The sequence below is a fragment of the Microtus ochrogaster genome, linkage group LG2 (assembly GCF_000317375.1).
Source record: "Microtus ochrogaster isolate Prairie Vole_2 linkage group LG2, MicOch1.0, whole genome shotgun sequence".
NCBI classification, from domain to species: domain Eukaryota; kingdom Metazoa; phylum Chordata; class Mammalia; order Rodentia; family Cricetidae; genus Microtus; species Microtus ochrogaster.
In genome coordinates, this window is record NC_022028.1 from 6234028 (window position 1) to 6261569 (window position 27542).

At 47.3% G+C, this 27542-nt stretch overlaps 1 protein-coding gene across 1 annotated transcript in view; it reads left to right on the top strand.

Annotated features, from left to right (window-relative positions):
- Tnfrsf21 (TNF receptor superfamily member 21) overlaps window positions 1-27542 on the top strand; it is a 66509-nt gene that overhangs the window by 14122 nt on the left and 24845 nt on the right. The window contains exons 2-3 of the mRNA XM_005359792.3: window positions 6875-7523; window positions 9003-9497. Of these exons, the coding sequence (XP_005359849.1) occupies window positions 6875-7523; window positions 9003-9497 (1144 nt within the window). The remainder of the gene's footprint in view (window positions 1-6874; window positions 7524-9002; window positions 9498-27542) is intronic.

Consider the following 27542-nt stretch of genomic DNA (forward strand, 5'->3'; position numbering starts at 1 on the left):
TATATATGTATATATATACACACACACATATATATTATATACTAGCTCTATACAGCACTGGAAAAAATTCTACATCAAACTCTAGAGCAATTTTCCTGTTCATTCATAAGGAAAAGCAGGTTTGCCTAATTGTTAGATCATTATTAGAACTTGATAGGGAACGAAAGTGACTCAAGTCTGGGGCAGGCAGGATGGCTCAGTGGGTGAGATGCTGGTTGTACCAGTGTGAGGACCTGAGTTTCAATCCCTAGCAGTGCTGTGAAAGACTGGGTGTGACCTTGTGTGCACCTGTAACCCTAGCATTGTTGAGGCTGGAGACAGGAGGATTGTGGGGACTCGCTGGCTGCCAGGCTAGTTGAAATGCAAGCTCCAGGTTCAGTGAGGGATCCTGTCTCGAGGGAATAAGATGGAGAGTGATTTAACAAGACACTCTACCGTCCTCCTCCAACTTCCCATGGGCATGTGCGCCTGTGCACACATGCCCAAACACCACACACGCACACACAAACAGCAGCGTGAATGACACAAATCTGCTGTAACCTACAGAGATCTGAGGGTGTCATCACCGAAGGGAAATTGTTGAAGAACAGGTCGATATCAAGATCCTGATGTGTATTCTTACACACCCAGGCGCTGCTTGTCAGTATTCAGGCCTTTCTCTGCCCTGTAAAATTCAGGTGACATGTCATAGGTGTGTCGTGGGCCACCAGGATGAGCAACGAGGCCCTGGGAGACTTGGCAGTGTGTCGTGTAAACCAGCTACTGCTTTCCACTTGGCTTTTGTCTCTTTCTCCTTTCTCAGCTTTTAGTCATTCACTAAGCGCTGGTGACTTTTCGACCAAACCTGCAGTTTGGGACTGCATGCTGATATTTACCTCATCTGTCTATTGTTGGTGAAGCGAGTTCCTCGTCGGGGAAATGGAATTTTCATAATAACTGCAGTTTAAACACAGAGAAAATCTAAGCTCCTTATACTACTGTTTATAATCTTAAGCACTAAACGTGATTTTCTTTCTTTTTTTAAACAAGTGGGGAGTATTTGAACCCTTTAGTGGATTAGCTTTGTATTTTCAGTGGCATGCAGAAACCAATTCTTTATAAGCCAATCGCGGTTCTGTTAAGACCTAAGAGTCTTTGGAGGCGAATGAACTCCTTGCTTTGATGATGAAGGGAATCAGGATGCTTTTCTTAGATATTCAGTTAATATTGTGGCACTGTTGTGGAGGGTTTGGAGTTTCTCATGCCAGCAACGTCGTCCATCTTAAACCACCCTCTAGTTTATTAATTCTAATTATTTACGGTCTGCAAGTTTACCCTTCTAGTCAATGAGTCCTTGTCATATAGACCATGAGCTGGGTCCTGGAGGTTTCGGATAGTATCAGTGGGTCATAGCAACTCAGCCCTTCACTTCGCAAAGGAAACAGAGGCTCAGTGGTCCAATGAATGGGTGCTGAGTCTGTGCTATCCTACATTGCAGGTCCCAGGGAAGACACACGAGTAGCTAAATGCGTAAGTAGAAAATGATGACGGCTACATAGGGAAAGGAAGAAAGAGAGGAGGGCTTTTCAGTGGGGGATGGGAGGCAAGGATAGCATCCGGGAGGAAGTCTTGTCTCTCTGGATGATTGTGCTTGTCGTCGGATGTCAGGTGGGAAGTGAGTTTTGGGCTGGGTGTGAAAGGATCAGACTGAGCGTGTGAAGTAGAGTGGGTGTAGAAAGAGGGAGAGAGAAAACTAGGTGCTCACTGGAAGCTCCCGTGAGTGCCTAAGGGTTCCCGTGAGCTTCCGGTCTCTGTATAGTTTGGATTTCTTTGGATGCCCGTGCTGGGAGTTGGCAGACTTTGTCTGTAAAGGTCCAAATGGTAACAGTAGGTCACTGAGGTCTCTGGGCGTGTCGTAGCCTTTCAGCTTTTCCACAGTAGCGTGGAAGCAGCCATGAGTGCTAGCAACATCCGTGTCTGGATTCTAGGAAGCCTGTTCACAAGAACAAGCAAGTGTTGGATTTTTTTTTTTTTTTTTTTTTTTGCCGGCTCTTGGCTTGAAGGATGCTTTCCTTATTATGTCTCTGGTCTTCATTAGGTAGTTGAGCAAGTAAGGAAATGGGGTACATGTGGCAGTCCCTGGCCTCGAGCTGCTTATAACCATTATGGGAAGATAAGTATATACACTTTGGAGGCTGCCGGCCAGCGTTACAAGACACTATGTAATTAGGCACTAATACGAAGGACAGAAACAGGAAATGTGATGGGCCACTTGCTCATCTGCTTGGCATCTGGGTGCCGAGAAAGAGTTCTGAAGGCTACCTGAGGATGGCGGGACTCAACAATATCACAACACACAGGTTAGGGTTGACTGAATACTCGGCCAACCTGCTAGTCTTATAAGTGAGCAAACCAAGATCCTGTTGACTTGGAGACAGGTTAGGTAAGACTATGCCTCCTGTTTTCTGTTTTCACAAGCTTTATGTTGTTCTTCTTTTGACTCTAGCCTAATCCACCCGTGGGTGCATATATGTATATATACATATTTCGGTATATGTTTTTCGGTATGTATATGTTTTATATTGTCTAGGGATGAGAGAATGGAGTGAGGGCTTCAGCTTATTGGCTGCATTTTGGACCTCAAAAGACCGAGAGCTGTGGGGTTGTGTCGGCTGCATGGAAAGAGGAGGAAAGAGAAGGTGAGCCGGGTGGGGCATGGGAAGAAGAGGAAACAGGAAGTATGCGAGATAGAAAACTATACACTGACCCATACGCAAGAAAGCAGCCAACATAGCGTTGGTGGGAAAAGCCTCTAAAGTAAGGCTTACCCAGTCCTGTATTGGTTGTAGGTCTAGCCTTTGACAGGTGAGCCAGCTCTCTAGCCTGTACTCATTCTGTGGAAGAGAGCTTAACTGTTAGAAGGAGGCGGTTTGCATGTTCATACAGGCAGATCTCAGTGATGTAGTAGCAGAAGTTAGTCAGAAAGAAATCTCAGACTTTGGGGGTAGTTGGCCTTTCTCTTTGCGTATATAAAACCAAACTCAAGCAAGAGAACAGAGAAGCTGACTCAGGGGTGTGTGTATTATGAGCAAATGCTCGGCGAAGGGCGTGGGAAGGTGGCCACCAGTGTCTACAGTGACTTTCTCTGGGGATGAGCTGATTTGCTTAGAGAATCTGTAGTTAAAATTGGTAGGCTTGTTACAGGGATGTTTATTCCAGGTGGCAAAAAGTTAATAGAGATCAGTATCGAGGTAATTAAAAATGCCAGGTTGGGTAGGGATGGAGGGGGTGACTCCGATAGTGGGATTGGGCCATGTCCAAAATGGGGCTCAGGATCAAAGAATTTTAAAGCCAGAGGGGTCCTGGCTTAATGGCTTAATGTTAGGCATCAAGACTTAGTTGGGTGTCAGAAACACTCAGAGAGCTGAAAGGCAAGACAAACCACAGCCAAATAAAGTAAGTTCCTTACCGTGCTAGAGCCTCACAGTGATCTCAGAGATAAGAGGGGGCAGTGGGAGGTGTTTTCAAAACTCATCCCAGGCAGTACTATTTTTTTGTGTGAATACATGTGGACACACATGTGTCCATGAGTGTGTACGCGGAGACCTGGGTTGATGTTGGGAAACATCCTTAATTGCTCTTTCACCCTATTCAATGAGGCAGGGGCTCCCAATCAAACCCAGAGCTCGCTGATATGGGTAGTCTCTAGCCGGTTTGTCTGGGGATCCCCTGACTACCTATGCTGGAGTTACAGGTAGACCGCCGCCCCTGCTCGCTCTGTGCATGGCCTCTAGTAATAAGAACTGTTTTTGCATGCTTGTGTGGCAAATGCTTTAACTACTGAGCCTTCTCTCTTCTCTTCCCAGACAATTTTAGTGTCGTATTTGAAGCCTGAAACTTTGGTAGACCTCGCTGATCTGTCTTATCCGTGTCTGTGCAAAGGGGGGAATCAAAGGTCGTGGTTGGAAGGACCCAGCCTCTATCTATCACTTATCAAGGACTTTGTTTGAGTCCCCTATTCTAGTGTTTTTTTTTTCTAGTATTAGCTTTCACTATCATCTTTTTGTATTGTGCAGGGAGGGGCTATCTTTACATATTGTCTTTTACTTGATCCATCTTATCTCTGCCCAGAGTTCCAGGTTAAAGGGAAAAGCTAGTGTGTGTGTGTGTGTGTGTGTGTGTGTGGTGTTATGCACTCTATCTATCTATACTCTGTCCGTCTGTCTGTCTGTCTGTCTGTCTATCTATCTATCTATCTATCTATCTATCTATCTATCTATCTATTTATTTTGACATGTTCTCAGGTAGCCCAAGCTAGTTTCAAACTTGCCATGTAGCCAAAGATAGCCTTGAACTCATGATCCTCCTACCTCAGGCTCTCAAGTAATGGGTTTACAAGCATGTGCCATCATAAGGGGATATTGTTTTGCTTTGGGACAAAGTCTCTTTATGCAGCCCAGACTGGTCTGGATCCTGGATTCTCTCCCCAAGCCTCCCTAATGCCGGAATTACAGGCAAGTGCTTCCACACCTGACGGGAAAGTTCTGGTTGAGATGGGGACCTCTTGGTTGACTGAAAGCTCTTAGAAGAGTAACTCTTCTTTGGTCCTGTCTCTTCCTCCATTTGAGCCTCTGGGAGGAAATCCCCAGTTTTTTTGGCACAGTGGGATTAGCTGTTGCCTGGATTCAGAAGAGACTTTAGAGGCCCCTGTAGTCCTTGCTTTAGAAATAAGTTTACTTTAAAGGCCCCTCACTCAGAAGCCTGAGTAGGCTTTACAAAGCAGAGAGGCTTGTTTGAGATAGAAATGAGGGGCTTGGAGCCTACCTCCTGTTGCTCCTTGGCCAAGAGCAGCCCTGTGATCTCTGTCCAGCTCAGGCCTTGCTTCTGTCCCATTGGTTTCTTCCTTCTTCCGCTTCACCAAACACAGTTAATCCCCACTCTCCTTTATTCTGTTTGTAGGAGACAGAATTGTAGGAGGCAATTTATAAGTCAATATTATAGTCTCTTCAGAATTGATATACCAGACAGGCATTGTTGTGACTACCTAGAGTCTGAGGCATACGGATTGCAAGTTTCATATCAGCCTGGGCTGCATACTGACAGCTTATCTCAACAAAACAAGCAGGGAAAAAATAGCAAAAATAACTAGCCCCGCTCAGTCGCTCATACCTGTAATGCCAGCATCTGGGGAATCTGAGTCAGAATTGCCACAAGTTTGAGGCCAGCCTGGGTTATAAAGTAAGATCCTATCTCAAAATAAAGCATCTTCAAAATGAGCTAGTAGCTAACAATGCCCCTTTACCCCCCAAGAAATTAAGAAATACAAATAGAGCAAGCGTGGTATGGAGTGTAGGGGCTGTGAGGTTAGGGGTGGGTTTTATACACTGCGGTGACCTCTGAAAAGTCAGACACCAGGGGACTAGTGCAGTACGTGCCATTCCCCGCCTTAGACTCGGAGCTGGTGGGCAGTCAGCGATAAGCACACTGCGGGTGGCTCTGTGGATTAGAGCCCCTAGAGGGGGAGGCTGGTGTTGAGGCTCTGTTTCCTAGAGCTTCGTGCATTTCCCCAGGGCGCACACTTCTGAGTCTGGGATGTGGGCGCGGGAGGCACTACACTAATCCTGTGCTTGGGCTCCACTGGGCAGATGGTTTTCTCACAGTGAATCTGCTGGGCTCAGAAGAGGGTGTTCGGGCTCCTTGCACAAACGGAAGGAGCAAGAAAAGGGAGCTCCGAGCCAAAAGCTGAAAGGGAAGGCACAGTACTTCTCTTTTTTTTCTCTGCCTCCAAGATGAAATTAAGTTTCTCAACGAGGAAATCAACCACCACCCACTCCTGCCCGTCCCCTGCTCTTTCAGGCTTAGACTAAAGAAAAACTAAGCATCTAGAAGGCCAGAAATCAGCCATTGTCATGTAAAGCGGAGCACTCTGGAGCAGGGAAGAGACTCAAGAACTGCCCTGGCCTCACTAGAACATGGGTTGGGAAGGGATAGACTCAGGTTAACCTTCAAGATACTAAGAAGACAGAAACTCTTGATGATTGCGCAGAAGTTCTTGCTTTGTTCTTTTGGCTACCAGTGTAGATATAAATTTAGAAGGAATTTGTACTGGAGTTGGTAGCTCAAGACTGCCGTCATTTTCTTATAAACGCCTCCATCTTACTGAGGATGCAAGAACTGTTGGGCCTCTCCATTTCCAGGGCCCTGTACAGGCAAGCTGTCACTCTGGTCCTCAGTTCCTGCTCCTTACCACCATCGTCTCTCGGCATCTTAGGATTTGTGTTCCTGAAGCCTTTTTTTGAGATTGAGTCTCACTATGTTGCTCTGGTTGTCCTGGAACTCACTCAGTAGACCAGTCTGGCCTCAAACTCTGAGATCCTCTTGCCTCTGCCTCCCAAGTGCTGGGATTAAAGGTGTAAGTCACCAACTGCCGCGCATACCAGCTCCCCCAATTTTTTACTCTGGAAGCTGGTATAACTCTGGCTGCTGGGTGAAGCTTTTATTTTAAGCATGACAGGGCCACTGGCTTGTTCTTGCTGGACCTGGCTCACTGCATAGATCCCTCGGTGGGTGCCTGCAGGAATGTGTGTCTACCTATCAGTTGTGGCCTTCAGAGACCGGACAAACCAGATTTGCCTCTAGAAGCATCGGCTCTGTTGTTTAAGATACATACTAGGAATGCCACAAGTATGCCTGTGTGTAAAAACAAGACAAAAAAAGTTCATCATCAGGCATGCAAGTGCTATAGAACTAACGACTTCCGCACGGGCCTCCCTGTTCCTGGTTTCAAGCCGATGTGGTACCAGCCAGACCCTGAACAGGGCCAATGACAGTGTTGTTAAGATCGCTGGTGCTTTGTTCCTCTGCTCCGATCTGATACCTCTCTTATTTCTTTCAGCTTGGATTCCTCAGCACCACCACAGCTCAGCCGGAACAAAAGACTCCGAGTCTCACGGGCACATACCGCCATGTTGACCGTACCACTGGCCAGGTGCTAACCTGTGACAAGTGTCCGGCAGGAACATATGTCTCCGAGCACTGTACCAACATGAGCCTGCGAGTTTGCAGCAGTTGCCCCGCGGGGACCTTTACCAGGCACGAGAATGGCATAGAGAGATGCCATGACTGTAGTCAGCCATGCCCGTGGCCGATGATCGAGAGGTTACCTTGTGCTGCCTTGACTGACCGGGAATGCATTTGCCCACCTGGAATGTATCAATCTAATGGCACCTGCGCTCCCCATACAGTGTGCCCCGTGGGCTGGGGTGTGCGGAAGAAAGGGACAGAGAATGAAGATGTGCGGTGTAAGCAGTGTGCTCGGGGTACCTTCTCTGATGTGCCTTCCAGTGTGATGAAATGCAAAGCCCACACAGACTGTCTGGGTCAGAACCTGGTAGTGGTCAAGCCTGGGACCAAGGAGACAGACAACGTCTGTGGCACACGCCTGTCCTCCAGCACACCCCCACCTACCCCTGGCACAGCTACCTTTTCTCACCCTGAGCACATGGAACCCCATGAAGTCCCTTCCTCCACCTATGAGCCCCAAGGTAACTTAACCTCATGAATTACTTGCCGGAGGAAGGCTTTGAGCCCAGTAGAGTGAGCTGATAACCAAGGGTGTTCTCTCCTCTTTGCTAAATCTAAAATCATCCCTTGGAGAAAGGGAGCCTTCATTTTTGTGGCTAATTAAATTTGGCTTCGTTGGACTTAATAGAAACATTTAACTCAGAAGGTTTCTATTAGGAGACAACAGATATCTAAAAACTAGGTTACATCAAATCAGCAAATAAGAACGGAGAGAAATAAGGACAGTGTTTGACTTTATGTAAAACACTTAACCCCTTCCGCTCTCGGCTTGCAACTTGCCCAGTGAGTGAGTGAGTGAGTGAGTGATTTTAAATGTTTAAGGTTTCTTTCAGATTAAAAAGTTAAGCAACATGGAGTTAATCCTAGGTAGACAATGCCAGAAGGAGAAACAGCGAGGGGAAGCTCATCCTAATGTCTGGAAGGAAGGAGGACTGTTGTCCATGGTAGAACAAACCATAGGAAAGGAAGTTAGAAACGTCAGAAAACAAGCAAGATTAAACCCACGTATAGATCACCAGCTCTCACAGCTGGGAAAGAACAACTTAGTGTTTTTTCCAGCGGTCTTGACTTCTTGTCCTTTGTCTGGTGTCCCTGGTCGCCTAGCATCCCAGTCAGGCCGAAGTTCATATTTTGCCATATCCTCTCTCATGGCCTTCTGTTTCCATGCCGTGAGTGCCAATGTAAATCATGCCCTCAGCACACCGTCAAGGGGAACGGTGTCTGCTCTCCATTGATAACTGTAGGGAATGCTTTCTCCCACCCACCATTCTGCCATGAAGAAATGGGTGTAATGAGCTTCAGGGGCCAGGTTTCGTCCCTAGAGACGCTCAGCTCCCCTTCCTCACACTCTTTCATGAAAGCTAATATGGAAACTTCTTAGAAAGAAGTCCCCAGAGCCAACCCCAGCCCTGTGTAACCTCTGGGTTCCAGCTGCTGGAGAGGCCAGCCTCCCTTTATGTATCAACCTGTTGGGCATGGCTGGAGCTGAGCCTGAGCTCTTGTCTTTATCTTAGTGACAGGCTCTGTTTCACCTCTGAGTCACGACGTAAACCTATAGGTGACGGAGGAGGAGAATGTGCAAGGGAATTTAGCTAGAGCGAGTTCTCTGCGCATTTGGATCAGTGGAGGGTTGACCGGTGGCAGGTGCCCACTTGTCCACAGAGTACCTAAAGTCTAGGAGAAACTATCCGGAGCTCACTCATTGGCTCCCCGAGGATGCCCATGTTCTGAGTGCCAGAACCTGAGTTTCGCTATTCAGATTTTTATCTTTTATATAAAGATGTCATTAGGACCTTTATGAAAATATGCAAAATAATATTTGATCTTAAGATCCAGCAGTCACCTCTTCGTTGACTGTTTGACATGGCCAGGGACAGGAGAGAATGTGTAGATGCCCAAATATGGAAAAGCTGTTCCCCCCTCCTTACTCTTTCTTCTAGGCGTGAACTCAACAGAACCCAACTCTACTGCCTCTGTTAGACCAAAGGTACCAAGTGGCATCCAGGAAGGGACAGTTCCCGACAACACAAGTTCAACCAGTGCGAAGGAAGGCACGAACAAGACCCTCCCAAGCCCACCCCAAGTTACTCACCAGCAAGGCCCCCACCACAGACACATCCTGAAGCTGCTACCGACATCCATGGAGGCCACTGGGGAGAAGTCCAGCACAGCCATCAAGGCCCCGAAGCGGGGCCATCCCCGGCAGAACCTGCACAAGCATTTCGACATCAACGAACATTTGCCTTGGATGATTGTGCTCTTCCTTCTGCTGGTGCTCGTGCTGATCGTGGTGTGCAGCATCCGCAAGAGTTCCAGGACTCTCAAAAAGGGGCCCCGGCAGGATCCCAGTGCCATCGTGGAAAAGGCAGGGCTGAAGAAGTCCTTGACTCCGACCCAGAACCGCGAGAAGTGGATCTACTACTGCAATGGCCACGGTGAGCCTCTCCCGTTCCCCTGGTGTCTGTAGAGCTCTCAGCCTCCCTCCTGTTTCCTAGAGGAATGGGAAGGTCATAGTTTGTGGAGTCCCCTCCCTTCCTTCCTTCACCAAGTGCTTCTTGATCTAGTGTGTTCCAGCAAATGATTCTGACCATTTATTCGGAAATAATACATTCAGAGGGAACCACCTCCTTCCACCACCCCACCCCACCCCCACCCCTAACCCCCCACCAGGCACTTTTGAAACCAGAGAACGTGCGGACTCAAGAGACCTGCGAGCCACTTTCAGGGACTTCTTGGTTAACTTGTCTCGTTTCGCAAATATAGGAATGTAATTCAGAGAGGTTTTGCTCGAACAAGAGTCTAGTTGTTTGTTGAGGACTGGTTGGCACGAGACTGCACGTCTCTTACTGCCGGAGCCCTTCCTCTTTTTGGTTTTGAAAAGATCGAAAAAACATGTTATGTGTGTATGGTCATGCTGTGTATACGCGTGTACACACCCACATGTTATGGCACGCGTGAGGAGGTCAGAGGACAGCTTTTGGGAGTCATTTCTCTCCTACTGTGGGCTCCAAGGGTCAAATTCAGGCTTATGTAGTAAAAGCTTTTAACACACAAAGCCGTATTGCCAGCCCACACTTCCCTTTTCTATGCCTCAGGCTAAGGAAAATAATAAAAGAAGTCCAAAACTAAATTGATGTAAGCTAGCTGGGCTGTAAGATTTAGATGTGAGCTTTGCTTTTCACTCTATATCTTTATATGTACACATTTCTTTACGCACATACACACACACACACACACACACACACACGCACGCACACCCCTCCTACCTAAATGTTTAGACTCTCACTCAATCCGGGGTGCAGGAGGATTTTTTTAGATGATAGACGCCCACAACATAAGAGGTTCCTCTTGGTCTGAGGCCGTGTCCTACATCTCTCCCTTACTAGTTAGTGTGTGTGGATAGACGCCGGAATATTTTGCTCTTTTCTCTTTTAAGGGCAAAAATAGCTTACAGTACTTACTTGTCTCTGAGCCCGGTTTGACTTGAAGGCTGCAATTTTGTTCTCCTGCTGTGGTTGCAGCTTCCTTTCCTGAGTGAAGGCCGGCTCTGGAAATCCCACTCAGATGTTTCCTTTCCAGTTACAGATAAAGGTGTGTGCTTACCTTCCTACAGCCTGCTTATAGTCTTTTCTACTGAATTCTGGAAATGCTTACACTGTTTGGCCTAGTAATTCTATTTCTGGGACCCTGTCACAGAAGGATAAACAGATTCTTTTTTTTTTTTTTTTTTAAGTGATCTCAGTGAACATAGACGTTGTCTTGTAGGGAGAGGAAAACAGCTTTAGGCAGGACCTTGTTCTGTAGCCAGGCAAGCCTTAAACTGGCGATTGTCCCATGTCAGCCACCTTAGTGTTGGGATTACAAGCATGGGATGCCATGGCTGGGTAACCTTATAACCATTTAACGTAGCCTCATGAGTCATAAACATTACAAACAAATGAAGTACCAATTTTAGGGAAATAACAGAGTAAATGGTCAAGTGTCCATGTATAATAGAACATTTTTACATATAGTCAAGAGACATTTATATTAGGTAAAAAAACATTCAGAATGGAACAACGTAGTTTCTAAAAGTCCCAACTCTCCTAAGCCTTCAGAGGCTGGGAGGGAGGGAAGGCACCAGAGGGGAGAATGTTTTTTCCAGTGTGGTAGGATTTTTGGACTCCTTGCCCTCCATTTATTAGTATCCCACACTTTTCCTAAGTTTTGATTAATAAAACGCTATAGGAAGTTGAGGGGGTCGGGGGAATTAAAACCCAGCTTAGTCCACTTCCCTCAGTGATGGGGTGAATGGGCAGTGGGATGCTGTGGCGGCACTCTGCCCGGTGCAAACTCTCAGAGCTGTCCCAGATTTGTCACCCGTGAGTGTGCAGGGCTATGTGCTGACCCGGGAGGCGAGTGGTCCTTGGGCTAAGGGTTGAACACTCCTGGCTGAGAGCCTGTGTCGACCCCACTGTGGCAGTCTGGAAAAGCAGTGGCTAGAAAAGCTTCACCACCACCCCCCTTTAGTGAAAACCCTGAATAGCTTTCTATGTGCACATAATTCTAACTTGGGGGAAGTTATAAGGATAACGCATGTGTATATCTGTGCCCAGGCTGCTCTTCCTTTTGCTGTGTTTTGTGACAGTGCCTGTCATGGTCCTGGTTGCCCTCGAACTCGCCATATAGCCAGAGCTGCCCTTGAACTCCTTATTCTCCTGCCTCAGAGTCCCTAGTGCTCAGATTACATCCGCACCTCCATATCCAGCTTCACATTTTACTCTTTGTCATCCGCCCTTTGCTTCTAAAGCCACGCACTGATTTTTACATGATAAAGCCTGTATTATAGAATGGCATGTGTATTGCATGTCACATGTATTCAATAGCTGAGATAAATTTCCCACGTTGTTCCATGGCTCTTTACCCCTCAGTAAATTAGTGTATTTCCTAACAATAAGGATATTCTCTCTGTAAAATATTTTGTAGTTTCCAACCTCATTAAGTTGAGCGTGAGAACAGCGCTTTGTTGTGTACATGTCCCTGTCTGTTTTGTTGGTCACCCGGTGTCCCAGCTAGCTTTCTGTTGCTGTGATAAACACCGTGGCCCAAAGAAACTTGTGGGGGTGAGGTTTCATTGGGCTCACACTTTCAGGTCACAGTTCATCACAGGGTCGGGGGAGTCAGGGCAGGAACTCAAATAGGAACTGGAGGTAAGAATTGAATCAGAAGCCATTGAGGGTCCCTACCTCCTTGCTTGCTCTCCATGGCTCCCTTAGCTTGACTTTTTGACAACCTTCCATGTGGCAACACCATCCACAGTGGCCTGGGCCCTCCCACCTTGATCAAGAAAGTGTCTCAGAGACACTCTCTCAAGGTGGTTTGGGAGAAAATGGCCCCCAAAGAAGTGGCACTATTGGGAGGTAAGGCTTTGTTAGAGTGGGGGTGGATTTGTAGGAGGAAGTGTTTCACTGTGGAGGGGAGCTTTGAGGACTTACATATGCTCAAAGTTCCACCCAGTGTCTCAGACCACTTCCTGCTGTCTGCAGAATGTAAGACATTCAGGCTACTTTTCCAGCACCATGTCTGCCTGCAGGCCACCATGTCACACCATAGTTATAATGGACTAAACCTCTGAAGATGGAAGGCACCACAATTAAATGTTTTTCCTATAAGAGTTGCCGAGGTCGTGGTGTCTTTTCACATCAACAGAAACCCTAACTAAGACAGAGACATTTCTATGGTCCAGTGCAACGGAGGCAGGGTTTTTCCGGGTTTTTCCGTGTAGCCCTCGCTTTCCTGGAGCTCACTTTGTAGACCAGGCTGGCCTCAAACTCACAGAGATATGCCTGCTTCTGCCTCCCAAGTACTGGGATTAAAGGTGTGTGCCACCACCCGGTTAGCACTCCAGCCTTTACTTAGCAATCTTCTGTCTTCACCAGCCAAGTGCTGGGATTGCCAGTGGGCCTTGTACCACCCTGGCTTTTATACAGGTGCTGGGGATATGAGTTCTACTTCTTGTACTTGCTTGACACACCCTTTATCCACTGAGCTACCTTACCCTAAGAAGTATACCTTTTCCCTTGAGTATAAGATCTTGTCCAGGATCAAGTTTTGCAGTGACCTGTGTTCTGAATTTACCTCATTAATAGAAACAGTAAGACTATCCTTTTAAATTATGTAAATCTAGAACTAGCCTTCTACGGTTATGTTATTAATCAGTAGTTGCTGTCATGGTTTATGATCAGATACATTTTGTAAACTGTTTTGGCAGCATAGTTGTAGAAACAGACTGGTCCAGGAGCAGAAAACAGTACAGTCCCATGACCTTAAACACTCTTTTACATGTAGTATTACCTTATTTATCTAGCATGTTGGGGTGCATGCATGCCGGGGTGAACCCCATGGTGAACCGAGGAAGGTTAGAGGAGCGTCTGCAGGAACTGGTTCTATCCTCCTGTGGTGTGGAGCCCAGGAATGGAGCTCAGGTCTTCCGGCCCAGTACCAAGGCCCTCTACCCTCTGAGCCCTCTTCTGGTGTAGTGCCAAGGCCCTCTATCCTCTGAGCCATCTCACCCGCCTGAGCTTCAACGTTCTTGCAGCTCTTACCCTCTGAAATAACCTGTGTCCTCACAGCCATGTCCCCCTTCATTAAAGAACGGAAATGGCAAATCAAACCCAACCCAGTCACCCTCCTGTGCCGCTTCAGCGCGGTGCCTTCCCGTGTCTCCGCCGGTGTCGGTAGTGTAAGTAGCCCTTCCTGTAGTCTAGCTTTTCCCAGGTTTTGCATTGGGATGTGAGGCCTTTCGGTAAGGAGGGCCTTCTCTTTCCAAATTGCTGGTTTCAATGGTGCAAGCAGGTAAAATCCTGTTACAAAGAGAGGTTCTGTTCTGTAAAGGCCACCCCAGGTGCACTGAGCTCTCTGTAGACAATGCCTCGTTGATCTGACTGCGTTGTGTTCTGGCAGGACATTATCCCTCAGCATAAGATCTCTTCCTGACTTTCGGCCATTCACTCCGAATGGCCATGAGCACGAGAACTGAATGAGCATGACCAAACAGGAGTTTGCTATCAGAAGTTTTGTGAGACCCCCTTTACCCCTGCCCACTGTGAGAGGGGCATGCCGGGCTCTTCTTTAAAAAGTATTGTTAGTACTTGACAGTTTTGTACATATGCACAATGTACTGTGATTCTATTTGCCCACCATTGACCGTGATTGTCAGTCTTCCTGTCTCTGAACACTTTCCTCTGGCTAACTAGTCTACCACTTGCTTTCCCATTAGAGAAAATGGCACCCCCCCCCCCCGAAAGCATCCATAGTGGTAAGATCTTCAGAAAGGGCTTCAGGAAGGGAGCGTGGGCTCACGTCACTTCTTATCTCCATGATGCGGCCTCGAGGGGCTCAATCTTGAGCAGGTGTCTGTTGCTGCTGTTCATGGTTGCAAGGGCTATGTTTGTTCCAGTGACCCGTGGACTCCTGCTTGCCTTGTTGGACCTCAGGACTCTGCACCCTGAAGCGAGGCCTTTGGTTCCTGTCTTCTCACCATTGAGACCTCTTACGTCCTGTTGCCATAGGGTCCTGTGGTTGGGACCCTGGAGCTGCACCTTCTGAGGCTCAGTGCGATGGCACCCCAGCTCCCTTCCTTCCTGAAGTCAGTGTGATGGCACCCCAGCTCCCTTCCTTCCTGAAGTCAGTGTGATGGCACCCTAGCTCCCTTCCTTCCTGAAGTCAGTGCGAAGAGCTCAGTGGTTGCTAGGTTGGCAGGGGCTTTGGTTTCTCGCAGTGTATCCACTTTGGCGTTAGGGATTGTAGAATTTCTATCTGTGAAACCTATTTAGGATTGTATTATTAGGTCGACTTGTCATAATGATGTGAGTCTATTGTTTGGGCTTCAATCATCATCCTTCTGTCATTTTGTGGAAATAGATTTCTTTTTGTGTTATAACCCCAAGATAGTGGGGTCGGTGTGGGTGGGAGTACAGAAGTTTAATCTGATTTAAAATGAAAATGAAGGGGCTAAAAAGACTGTTCAATGGGTAAAAGCTCGCGCTGCTCTTCCAGAGGATTCAGAGTGGCTTATGACAGCCTACATATAACTCCAGCTCCAAAAGGCTGTGGGTGATCTCAGGCCAGGCATGGACTCTCTTTGGTGGTCAGCATTTTCAGTAAAATGAGGAGACCTAAGCCCATGACAGGGTTCCAGTTGAAGATGATCAAGGTGATCATGTATTTTTGCCTTACCTGGGTATGCTTCCTGTCACCCTGATATCCGACAGGAGAAATGAAGGCCCCATGGGTCCTACAATCTGCTGTAGTGTGGGAACAGTGTGTGGCTAGTCAGAGAGAGGAAACAAGGCTTAATTCCAACTTTATGCTGAAGAAGGATCCTATAGGAGGAGGTGGGGGGAGGGAATGGGAACAGAGGGGGGAGGGAAAACTGCAGCTGGGGTTAAATGAATAAATTTAATTAATAATAACAAAAACAGACATTCAGTCCATTAGTATTCAGGTTAATGCATACCAGGGCAAATGGGAGGTTGCCACTGAAAGGTAGATAAGATATATCTTTTTAATAATAAATCATTGTATGTTAGAATTGAATAAAAAGGATCTTAGGTTCACTGCACCACAAAAGGCTACTCTGCATCTGATGACAGAGTACAGTGGGTAGTAAAAGGCTCTGCTTGTGTCAGGAGACATGGCCGGACAGGGCTGAGAGAGCGTACCATGGCCCTGTGCCTTTGTGGGGTGTAGAAGATCCTTCGGTGTTGAGAGAGATTCAACAGCTAGTCCAGAACTAGTGTTTGGAGCTGATATTTTCAAACGTGTTATCCAAAATTCCAGGACTCCAACATGCACAGTGGTGGTAATGGAGGGGGAGGCCCCGACCAAGGCTTTCAGGTATTTTTGAACTTTAATGCTGCAGGAGACCTCGGTGTCTGGAGTCTTTTTCGTCATTCATGCTGGCTGAGACCAAGCCCCTGTCTGTCTATAAAGAACAGGGCTGGGGGTGGACGCATCTAAAGCCTTCCAATTCCTTCTCAGGAGTCGCAAATAAGGTTTAGGCTAGCCTGTCTCTTTAAGCTTTATATATTCTGACCATGGCCTATTACTGTGAGCATCACCTCTCTCTCGTAAAAGGATTCTTAAATCGCATGTTTACCCCAAGTCAGTGTCTGTTTGCAATTCTTCTCAACTGTGAGTCTAAGTTCTGTAGACTAGTCCAAGTAGTCCTTTGGGGTGGGAAAAACTATCACTTGTTCCAGAAGTGAGTTACTTCATTTCCAGAAAGGCCACGGCAAAGCCTTGCCTTGAAGAAGGTGACCCTCCAGGGGCCCAGGCAAAGCTCATGTCCGTTGGGGCCATCTTTAGTCATGGCAACCATGGGTTTCTTCAGGGACAAATGAAGCAAGAGATGTCGGGCTAGAGGGAGGTCGTTCTCTGTCTTAGTTACACCCTCCTCCCTCTTTGCTCTGCATCTCGCTCTCCTCTGGGAATTACTGTTACCTGTCGGGTGAGCTGTTTTCCTGCAGGGGGCCTGAATAGCCAGACTGCTGCAGCCGAATTGCTTGTTTGGGTCATATGGGCAGGCACGGTGTGCTAACCCATTCTCAGACAATAGGGGAATTGTGGGGTAGATTCGTAGCCAGCTTCGCATCTAAGGAATCCTAAGGTAAACAAAACATTGGAGTTGAAAAAAAAAAGATCGGTTATTAAATTGTTTTTCGTGTGATGTTTTCATTTCATTATGTATGTTTGAACATTAAGACCGAGGCACTGTCTTAGTAGACGAGGGCTTACAGGATCTTGGTAATGCAAAGGCTGTTTTGATTTGCTTTTGGAAGACATAGATTGGACAGTGATGAGCTCCCAGGGATGAGGAAGGGAGATGGAACACTCCCATAGTCTAGTTTTCACATGTTACATACAGTGGAACTGAGCACAGGGGAGTGATTTGCTCAAGGTCCGGGGAGAATTGAGGCCTCCGCTCCCTGACTTCTGGGATAGTACTCCTTATATCACACTGTGCTCAATTCCAGCTCAGGTCCTCATGCAGGTACACGATCTCCCCAGCCAGTTTAGAAAAACACTTTTGATTATTGATGCTGGCCTGGGAAGAGGAAGAAAAAATGACCGTTCATTTGTATCAAATGCTTCCTATACGATGTGGAATTTATCTGTAGGTTCCCCTTCAATTCTTAGAAAAACATTATGGTGTGAAGATTGTACCCATTTTGCTTATCAGAGGCAGAGGAAGATGCAGAACCATGAGTTCATACCCAGTTAGCAGCGACCTAGACTGGCACTCAGCCACGTGCCCTTGGACGAGTGTAATGAGTGTGATACCCGGCTTCTCACTCCTGCCCTCTGTAGAGAAGGAGGGTTGGGATGTGGACAGAAAGCTGGAAGCCAGACCATCACAACAATTTTTCCTAACTGTCTGCCCTTCTGTGACCCGTGCTGGGATGGGCAGTGCGGGGAGTCACAGAGACAATATTTATGCTAAAAGACACATCCAAGGTTCTGAAGGGATGGCTTAGTTGGTACAGTGCTTGCCTTGCAAGACCGAAGACCCAAGTTTGATTCTGAGAAGCATGCAAAGATGCCAGGCAGGGTGTTATGTTACGCGTTTGCATCCCAGTTGCTGAGGAGGCAGAGATGGCAGGTCCCTGAAGCTCACCGGCTGGCTACTCGAGACTCTGACATCCAAGGTTCTCCTTTGGCTACCAAACGCATGTGCACACCATGTATATCCAAACAAGCTCAAACACACACGTGCACATGCGCACACACATACTCAAAACACATTCAGGCCTTGTAAAGATGGCGTAGGGAACTCTTAGTCTCAGGAAGTAGCATGGTGTGGTGACAGAAGAGGGCCACAAGTCAGCTTCACCAAGGACTGAGGTCTGCAACTCACTCCTGAGCCTCCGCTTAGGTTCTCATCTCTGTGGTGGGCGTGACTCCTCTCTTGTGGGCATCCGCTTGTGGACTGAATAAGATCATTAGTAGTATTGATTGATAGGTCTATTAGCTAGCTTGGCCTCTTGCCCCCGAGGACACTGCCACAAGCTGCCCCGAGGCATGGAGAGCTGAGGTCAGGACAGAGACCCAGTATTTTTAACTGAATTAGAAATTCTTATGGGTCAAATGTAATGAGTTATGTGTAGCCAGAGAAATGACTATAGAGAAAAAATGTTTACCCAAGGAACTTTGGCTATAAAATACCATAAAGTCTTAATTGTCCATTATAAAAGGAACTGGAAAAGAAAGTCAGTGTTGCCTGGCTCTTGTCATTCTAATCCTTCTAGAGGCAAAGCCCTGTGTTCTGGCTGCCTGTCCTTGTAGTGAACAGAACTCTAGCGAGGGTGACCTGGGAGAAGGGACCACTTGAGGCACAGGCAGACTGGATCCCTGCTTTTGTAGGAGGTGTGAAGCAACAATTCTCGCTTGGCCCCTGTGGGGACACAAAGGAAGCATGTTGTGAAACTCGATTTGCCCACCTGGATCATGGAAGTCTTGGGTTCAAATAACCGTAAATGTCTCTTTCTTAAAATCATGCCTTTAGCTGGCAACATGCCGTTAATCCCAGCACTCAGAAAGCAGAGGCAGGCAGATCTCTGAGTTTGAGGCCAGCCTGGGGTACAGAGTAAGTTCCAGGACAGCCAATCTACACAGAGAACTCTGCCTCAAAAAATAAAATTAAATTAAAAAAAAAAAAAAACCAAACAACAACAAAACAAAACACCACCAAAAAAAAAAAAATCCTGTCCTTGGTGACACAAAAATAAAAACAAGAGCTGAGGTTTTGTTGACTCATATCCTAGATCCTAGAAGCTGAGGCAGGAGAATCACTGCGACTTTGAAGCCAGCTTTGGCTATAGAGTTAAGTTCCATGTCAATCCTGGCTACAGAGTGAGATCCTGTCTCAGAAAAAAAAGAGCCCCAACTCACAACCAAATTCCTTCCAACTCAAAGTTGGCTCGATGGCAAACCTTATTTGCATGATGTCTGTGCTCTGAGCAGTATGTAATGTTGGCTTAGGACAGCAGTGGTTGCTTAAGAAGGGGGGCTTAATTTATGCAGAGTTCATTTTCGAAACCACTGCTGAGCCAAGCTGTGGCTTCAGTCTTGAAATTTTGGAGATAACGTTGTCATTTCTTCCATTCTGCCCCTTCCCCAAGCTCGCTGTCTAAGCCAGGGAAAACATCACATCAGCCCACATTACCTGGTGTGCAAAGACAAGTGGTTTTCCCCAGCCTCATTCACAGGCTTAAACGTTTTCTCTGCCCCGAGTGTGGCTCTCCCTTTAGCACTGCCCTATGGCGAGAACTGTGAAGGAAGCTCACCTCTAGGTGGCTCTTCCTCCTCTAGGTGGCTCTTCCTCCTCTAGGTGGCTCTTCCTCCTCTAGGTGGCTCTTCCTCCTCCTTGGTCCAGTAGGTAGAACTGATTCTCGAGGCGGTACTGGTCTGGCCCTGGGGACTACATTTGTGTTTCACATGTATTCCTAAGAGGTCGCAGTGGAGAGGTGACAGGTGTGTCCTGAGCACATCAGGAAAAAGAGGAAGCCAGAACTCAGGAGCACTTGAAGGAAACATTTCATTGTCTGAGTTAATAAGCCTGCAGGGTGCAGTGCTCAGAAATGAAAGGACTGTCAACGGTTAGCAACTGGGGAACCAAGTCAGAGCTTCTCCGTTACAGTTGTTTCCCAAGTGGGGTCTGGGATGTTTGCTGATAGTGATCCAAAGGTGATTTCGGGGTGCAGACTTAACAGACTGTGTCTACTAAAAATGGACTTTTCATTTCATTGTGTATGTGTGTGTTTGTGTGTGTGTGCGCGTGTGTTGCTGCAGGCATGTCTCATGCATGTGTGAGGTCAAAGGGTAACTGGCAGAGGTGAGTTCTCTCCTACCTTCTGGGTCTCAGGGGTCAAACTAGGTTATCAGGCTTGATGATAGACACCTTTACCCACGAAGTTCTCTCCCTGGCCCCTAAAATGGATCTTAAAGCTTGTACAAGGGCCTGTTAGCCACCTTTCTTGTTGCTGTGACTTAGATACCAGACGGAAGCGACGTGAGGAAGGAGGTTTACTTCAGCTCACAGCAGGAGGGAGGGCTAAGGTCCACGTGGCCGAGAGGGCGTGGCGGCGGGAGTGTGAGGGGGCTGCTCAAGTTTCCACCTGTAGCCAGAATACAGAAAGAGATCAAAGCCCGGTTCCTTCTTTTCCATCTTAATTCGACCTGGGATAATTCAGCCCGTGGGATTCTCTCCACAGCCAAACTTCTTTGGAGACGCAGACACACCCAGGTGCTCTTAGTTCCCGACAAGTTCGTGGTAAAAATTTCCCACCCACAAGCGGTTTTATTGTTTGCTTTATCTTCTCTAAGTAGGCCCAGGATGGCCTTGAACTCACTAGCTAGCCCAAGGCTAGCCTTGGGGACAAGATTCTCCTTCCTTAGCCTCTTGACTGCTGGGTAGCAAGCATACACCCCCAACTGTGCTAACCTACATTTCCAAATTCAGAGAGACTCAGTGCTCTACCACCGAGCTAACCCTCCTGAACTCCACATAGCTAGAAAGTGGCAATGCCAGGTCTTGTGTCACTCTGGTTTTCCACCTATTACTCCACACCGAACATTTCTAAGGTTTGGGGGTGATTATTATCATTATTATCATCATTAGTCTTGGTGCTGAGGATGAAAGGGTCTCGCCCATGCTAGCTAGGTGAGCATTCTAGCAATGAGCTGTGCTCCGCAACTCCCTATAGTTGCTATTTTAAAACATGCTCAGTCGAGAGAACTGCATTTCTCTTAGCGAGTTTGTTCTGAAGTAAAACGCCTGTAGTTTATTATTAACGAGGAGCTTTTTCTCTTAGAATTTGCACTAGTTTCTGGATTTTCCATGAACTGATTGGAGCGGAAAACCTAAAAAAGGAAAAGGGCAGACAGAGGTTGGCCCGCTCCAGGGCTGTTTGTGGTATCGGAGGTAGCAGCATCCTGCTGATCCAGCTCACTTGCCTGTGTGGCTTGGTGCTACATCACACCCAGAAGGCTGCAGCCGGGAGCATGCCACGCCCTCCTTACCCGAGACTCCTTGACCCAAAATCCCAGACGGTCATCCTGTCTGCTAGCCCAGATTTCCTATGGGAAGTGGACTTCAAGTGTAAACACCAGGAGGCCTCACTGAAGGGAGCAGATTTTTCCCCCTTCAGTCGTGGCTGTGCCCCGCCAGTCCAGCCCGGGACTGCCACCACTGCAGTCATTAGACGGGCTGGTCTCCACCTGGCTCCCACCTTCCACCTCCCACCGCCTGAGCCACATGCGCCCTCAGGCATGCCCTTTCCCTGTAGATAGCACCACCCTGTTTAAAACACCCAGGTTCCGTCCCTGTTCTACCCCTCACCCCCCTCCTCTTTTTATTTATTGCAATTCTGGGGCTAGAACCCAGGGCTCGCCCACGTTAGGCAAGCACTCTACGTCTAAGCTATATCCTCGGTAACCTCCACTTCTTCTGTTCATTTAACCTGTTAGAATATTAGACTTTGCGTGTGTGTGTGTGTGTGTGTGTGTGTGTGTGTGCACGCGCACGTGAGACATGGGGACTGCACAGTGTGTTTCTCTGCACGTGGAGACTAGAAGAACACCTCAGGTTTTGTTCCTCAGGCGTCATCCATCTTGCGTGCCCTCCCACCTCCGAAGTTCCCGTTTTCTTTGAGACCGGGTTTTCTCAGTGTAGCCCTGGCTATCCTGGCGCTTTCTCTGTAGACCTTGAACTGAGATCTGACTGAATTTGCCTCCTGAGTGCTAGGATGAAAGGCACGAGCCACCACACTTGGCTCCCACCTTGCTTTAAGACAGTCCTCATTGGCTTAGAGCTGGCCAGTAGGCTAGACTGTCTGGCCCATGAGCCCCAGGGATCTGCATCTTTTTGTCCCCCCCATGCATTCTGGGGATAAAAATTACGTCCTAATTTTTTTTTTTTTTTTTTTGCAAAACAAGCACTTTACTGACCTGGCTGTCTCCCCAGACCCATCAGAGGACTTTGAAACACACAGAACTGCTGGAGGAGCAGAGCAAGCCTTCATTAGCAAGTACTGGAGGGGCCAGAGACCTGCCCCCTCACCCCCGACCCCCAGGGTGTGTGTTTGGCATCTGAGGTATTTGTGCACTCTCAGCCAGCCAGCCAGGAGTTCTGCCTCTAGGCCTTAGGGGAAAAGATTTTATTATGATGATTTGTATTGTTGAGAGTTTACCCAAAAGTCTTTCAATGTAAGCTCTTTGAGATGGTGAAAAACAAATTCGCATTTTCCCTACAAAGAATCCAAATACAAATAGAATAATAATAAAAAAAATTCGTAACGTCTGCACTTACGGCAGCCAGGTCAGACACATTTTGCAGAGGAGAAAGGCTTTCTGGAATTCTGTTGAAGTTTCCTCAGAAATCATCGGTTGTTAACACTGTTTAGAGCTCAGCGGATTGGGTTTGTGGATTACGTCAGACTTGGGCTTGGTTCAGACTCAGATAAAAGCAACACCTCAGGACAGAATAGCTGGTGTACTTGATCCAGACTGAACTGCCACTGACTGTGAGACACATCAGTCTTTCCTATGTCGGTGAAAGGGGGAGCAAACCCGTAAACGGTCCCACGGCAGAAGCCACGGAAAGGACTGGTTTCCATATGTATTCGGATAATCAGAGTGAGGGAACAGGGCGGTATGTTAGCCGTGCTTTTGCTCCGTGTGTAAGCACACAACCCTAGAGCTCAGCTCAGCTGTCAGTCGGCCTCCACTTGGGCTGTGGCAGCTTTTGCCACTTGTGTCCCTTTCCCTAGGGTCTCTTCCCTCTACAGACTCCCTGTTCTCCTGTGTTGCTGGCTGTTCCTTCCTGGACTCCTTGGTAGGTTCCTCTGACCTCCACATAGTAGAGAGCCCCAGGTACCACCCTGTGTCTCTCTTTGTCCATGCTCACTCTCCCTACCCTGGCAATCCTAGGCTGGCTCGCTTTATTTATTTATTTATTTATTTATTTATTTATTTATTTATTTATTTATTTATTTTTGAGGCAGCGTTTCTCTGTAGCTTTGGTTTAGGCTTTTATTTTATTATGTTTAGTTTTTGTTTTGACACAGGGTCTCCCTATGTGGGCCAGGCTGACCTCAAACTCACAGAGATCCACCTGCCTCTGCCTCCCGGGTGCATGCACCACCAAGCCTGGCTAGATCCCAGGCTTTAACTAGTACTTTTCTGCTCTGAATCCTCAGGCCTCGAATTCAAGTTTTAAAGCTTCCACCTTCCCGGCAGGATCAGGGCAGGGAGAGAAAGGGAGTCTTGAACTCTCGCCTCCTGTTCCTCACGTGTTCATTGCGGAGGCCACTGTGTGTGTGCTGAGGTACAGACTCAGATAACGGAGAAGTTGGCCCTGGGAGGAACTGGTGTGCCTCCTTGAGAATGTTCCCATCCGATAGCTTTCCCCTCTCTTTGTAGGACGCTGTGAACTCCCCATAGCTAATGATTCCGAGTGCATGCAAATGCTTGAGTCTTTCGTAGAGATGAGTTTCCAACCAAATTTGTCTCTTGGACTTCTGTGTCAAGTCTGGGTGTGCGGCATGGACATCAGCGTCTTAGCTCGCTTCTCCACTGCTGTGATAAAACTGTGACTCAAAGCAACTAGGGGTGGGAAGGATTACACTCTGTGGGTTCCAGCCCATCACAAAGGGAAGTCTGGGCTTGAGACAAACAAGGACTTGGAGACAGCAATTGAAGCAGAGACCCCGGAGGAACATTGCTTACTGCTGGTTCTCTATAGTCTGCTCACCCTCCCCACTGAGGCAGGGTCTCTCAGTGGAGCCCAGAACTCTAGTCTGGCTGTCTGCTTGCTCCAGGGATTTCTTCACCTTCTAAGAGCTGGCATTACAGGCAGGCCATCAAGCCTGGCTCCCAGCACTTTTTTTTTTTTTTATTTAGTGTAGTAATAGGAGCAGCGGAGCTGCGTCCCCAGCACCCCGGCTGCCTGGCTAGTTTATGCCCCGAAATAACAACACACAAACTGTATTCATTTAAACACTGCTTGGCCCATTTCTATCTAGCCTCTTCTACGCTAACTCTCGCACCTGGACTAGCCCATCTCTAATAATCTGCTGCTGTAGCCCACAAGGTGGCTTACCAGGGAGATTCTAGCCTACGTCCATCCTGGGTCGGAGCTTCGTCGCGTGTGCCTCAGAGAGCAGAGCTATCCCCGTGTCCACCCAGGGAGCCGGGAGCATGGCGTCTCTGCTTTAGACAGCAGAGCTGTCGAGTCTGAGCTCACTTCCTCTTCCTCCCAGCATTCTGCTCTGTTTACTCCTCCCACCTATGTTTTAACCTATCAGGGAAAGCAGCTTCTTTATTTAATTAACCAATGACCTTCCTCCATCAATTTAGGAAAAGCATGTTCCAGGTCTGACAGCTTTGTTTCCTTGGTATTGATCCACTTCCTTGTTAGTAAGCTTCTCTGCCTCAGATTTGAGACGGCAGTCTGCTCAAGAAGCAGCGTAATATGGTGGCTGCCCTTAGACACCTGTGAGGTGGTCCCGAAGTCTTATCCCTGGTTGTGATGGGGTGGGAGACCAGGGACATGTTCTGACTGTTTTTCTCCCTGGGGTTTTGTGACTGTATGTTGGAAGGCTACTGTCTGTTGGGGAAGCCACTGTCTACTCTATATTTGTATTATCAACTCTGGAATGGGAGAAGGCAGTGGCAAAGAGCACGGCCGGGAGAGGTGAATCTGTGGAGCTGACGCCATGTTTCACAGTGAAAACATTTTTCAGGGAAGAGGGCAAGGTGAAACTTAACGAGGAGGCTTTAAATTTAGTTTGAAGTTCATCTGAGTTAAGGAAAATCTCATTGTGCCCATTCTCCGATTTTTTTTTCTTTTCTCTTGTTTCTTCACCGTCTCTCATCTCCTTTCTCTTTATTTTTGTGGCTTAAAAAAACAATACTGAGTGTTGGATGAGGGACCATTCTAGGTTTTATGCTCTGTATTGCTATATAAATTACTACATATTTGGATGTGAAATGGATTGACCTCAAGTTTCCATGTTTGGAATATATGGAACATTTAAAATCATGTGGGTGATTTCTAAAATAAATTAACTCCGTAGGAAATGCTGGTCAGCTCAGCCCCGGGGATGACAGTGAGCCTCTCCATTGTAAGCTGAGGAAATGGACTTGACAGTTAGTGGTTTGCCCAAAGCCACACTGTCACGGGCATCCAGAGGATGGAAGCAATGGTCCTACTTATAAGCAAAAGCTCCGTGTTTTCATGTAAGACACTGTAGGCCTTAGTCAAATTGACCTAAATTAAGATTCAGGGACTAACAAGCCTCTGGTGTTTGGAAGAGCCTACCACATTAACCACAAAGGGCTGGCTTGTTTCTTCAAGTTACCTGCAGAGGCTTTAAATAGGCTTTGGGTTCTCTCTCTCACTCTATCTCCTTCCCCCCCCCCCCCCCCCCCACCCCCCCCCCCCCGCCTTGTTTGCTTGAGATCAAAAACTGTAAATCTGTCTAAATACTGCCAGGAAAACCGAACAGCAGCTGTTGAGGTTCACCACGATGACGTCAGCATCTCAGTTTGTAACAGTCCATTGTTACTGTTGTTGTTGCTGTTGTTTGTTGTTTGTTTGTTTGTTTGTTTGTTTTTGAGAAACAGTTTCCCTGTGTAGCCCTGGCTGTCTTGGAACTCCTTCTGTAGACCAGACTGCCCTCAAACTCAGATTTTCAACTGCCTCTGCCTCCAAGTGCTGGGATTAAAAGAGTGTTCCAGTACCACTGGTTTGTTTTTGTTTTTGTTGTTTGTTTTGTTTTTATTGAGCTATACATTTTTCTCTGCTCCCCTCCCTCCACCCCTGTGTGTGTGTGTGTGTTTGTGTGTGTCTGTGTGTCTGTGTGTGTCTGTGTGTAGCTTTCTTTTTTGTGGACAAGAAAGAAGTCTTATTATAAACTTAGGTTTTAAAAACAGTTTCAGAGGTGACCTGGCCTGTATGTATACGCAGCCCCCCATCATGTCTACTTCTATAAAATGAGTGGGGGGATAAGAACTTACACAGAGGAGCTACTGGGTCCTCCAGTTTCAGAGAGGTTTCTGTAATTTTGTTCTTGGCCAGAATGTGCTAGCTCCTTAAGAGCCACTTTTCAGACATCAATCCCATCAACAGTTCTGGCGTTGGGGATCGCCTGCGCTCCTGACGTGAAACACCATGTAGAAATCTGGGCAAAACCAACTTGCAATTGCAGAGAGAAGATGCCAGAGACACCAAACACCCTTGCCTGACAGATGGCTCTGCCAGGTGATTATCTAAGTGTGTGGCTCCTGAGATTTGATTTTACCCTAGGTCCATCAGATTTAGGGAGCAACACACATGTTCACAGAGTTGACAAGTGACCGAGAGGATAATGTCCAGAGAAGAATCCTCCCTTTTATCCCTGGTTGCTTTCTGTTCAGAGAAACACGGTAAAGTCTCCAACCATCCAGTTCAGCATCCCTCTGCCCAGTGTGTTCACACTGTATATGCTACCCTCTCTCTAGTCCCATTGTGCCTAGCTATCTTGGTTAAAAGTCAAGACCTTTAATTCACTTAGTACTCCTGGACTCCAAGACCACAGTTCAAATAAGTAAAAAGGAAACCATGGAATACTTACTTTAAGTGAAAATATAGACGTTCTCCACTTAAAGAAAAAAAAATCCCATACTGAGAATGTTCCATCTTACCCTCCGCACCCCACCTCTGCCTCCCGAGTACTGGGATTGCAGGCATGCTAGGTCACATCTTGTTAAGTTAGATGTTCTTAAGGAATGATTGTCTTGGGTTGAAATACCGGGATATTGATTTACTGACACGGTAAAGATGGATCCTCTATTCAATCGCAAAGAAAAGAGAAATATACACTAGCTGTCTCTTCCCTCAGACTGGAAGGCACATATTACTGTATGTGGTAAGCGCCAGTGAAGATGGGAGAGACATAAGATTACAAGGTTGGACACTGTGTTTTTAAGCGTCTATGGGGAGTCCTGGATCGTATTCTTTGGATGAGAGGGACTAGTGGATATTAAACCATGGGGCAGGGTACAGATACCTTATAGAATAACCAGCCTTGATTATTTACTCAGACATGTTCTCTGTTTCAGAAGCTAGCATGTATTGACATATTTACTGGAGCTCGCGTCTATGGGAGTTCTGTGTCCAACCTGGTGGGCTCAAGTCCCAGCCACCTGCCTTTGCAATACTGGGGTGGTGATAGTCTAACTCTTCTGATGTTTTTTCTCTTCTTCTAAGTATGCGATTGGAATGTTAATGTCTTCTGAGGGCGTTCCGTGAGCTAAATGCCTTAACAGAAAACCCGGAAGATAATAACTGCCACCGGTGTTCTGCTGTCATTTGGGCCTTTGTCTGCATTGCAGCTGTGCAAGTCAACGTAGAAGACTGGATAATGGAGCAGAGAAGTGCTTGTAGGGTCAGACGAGAA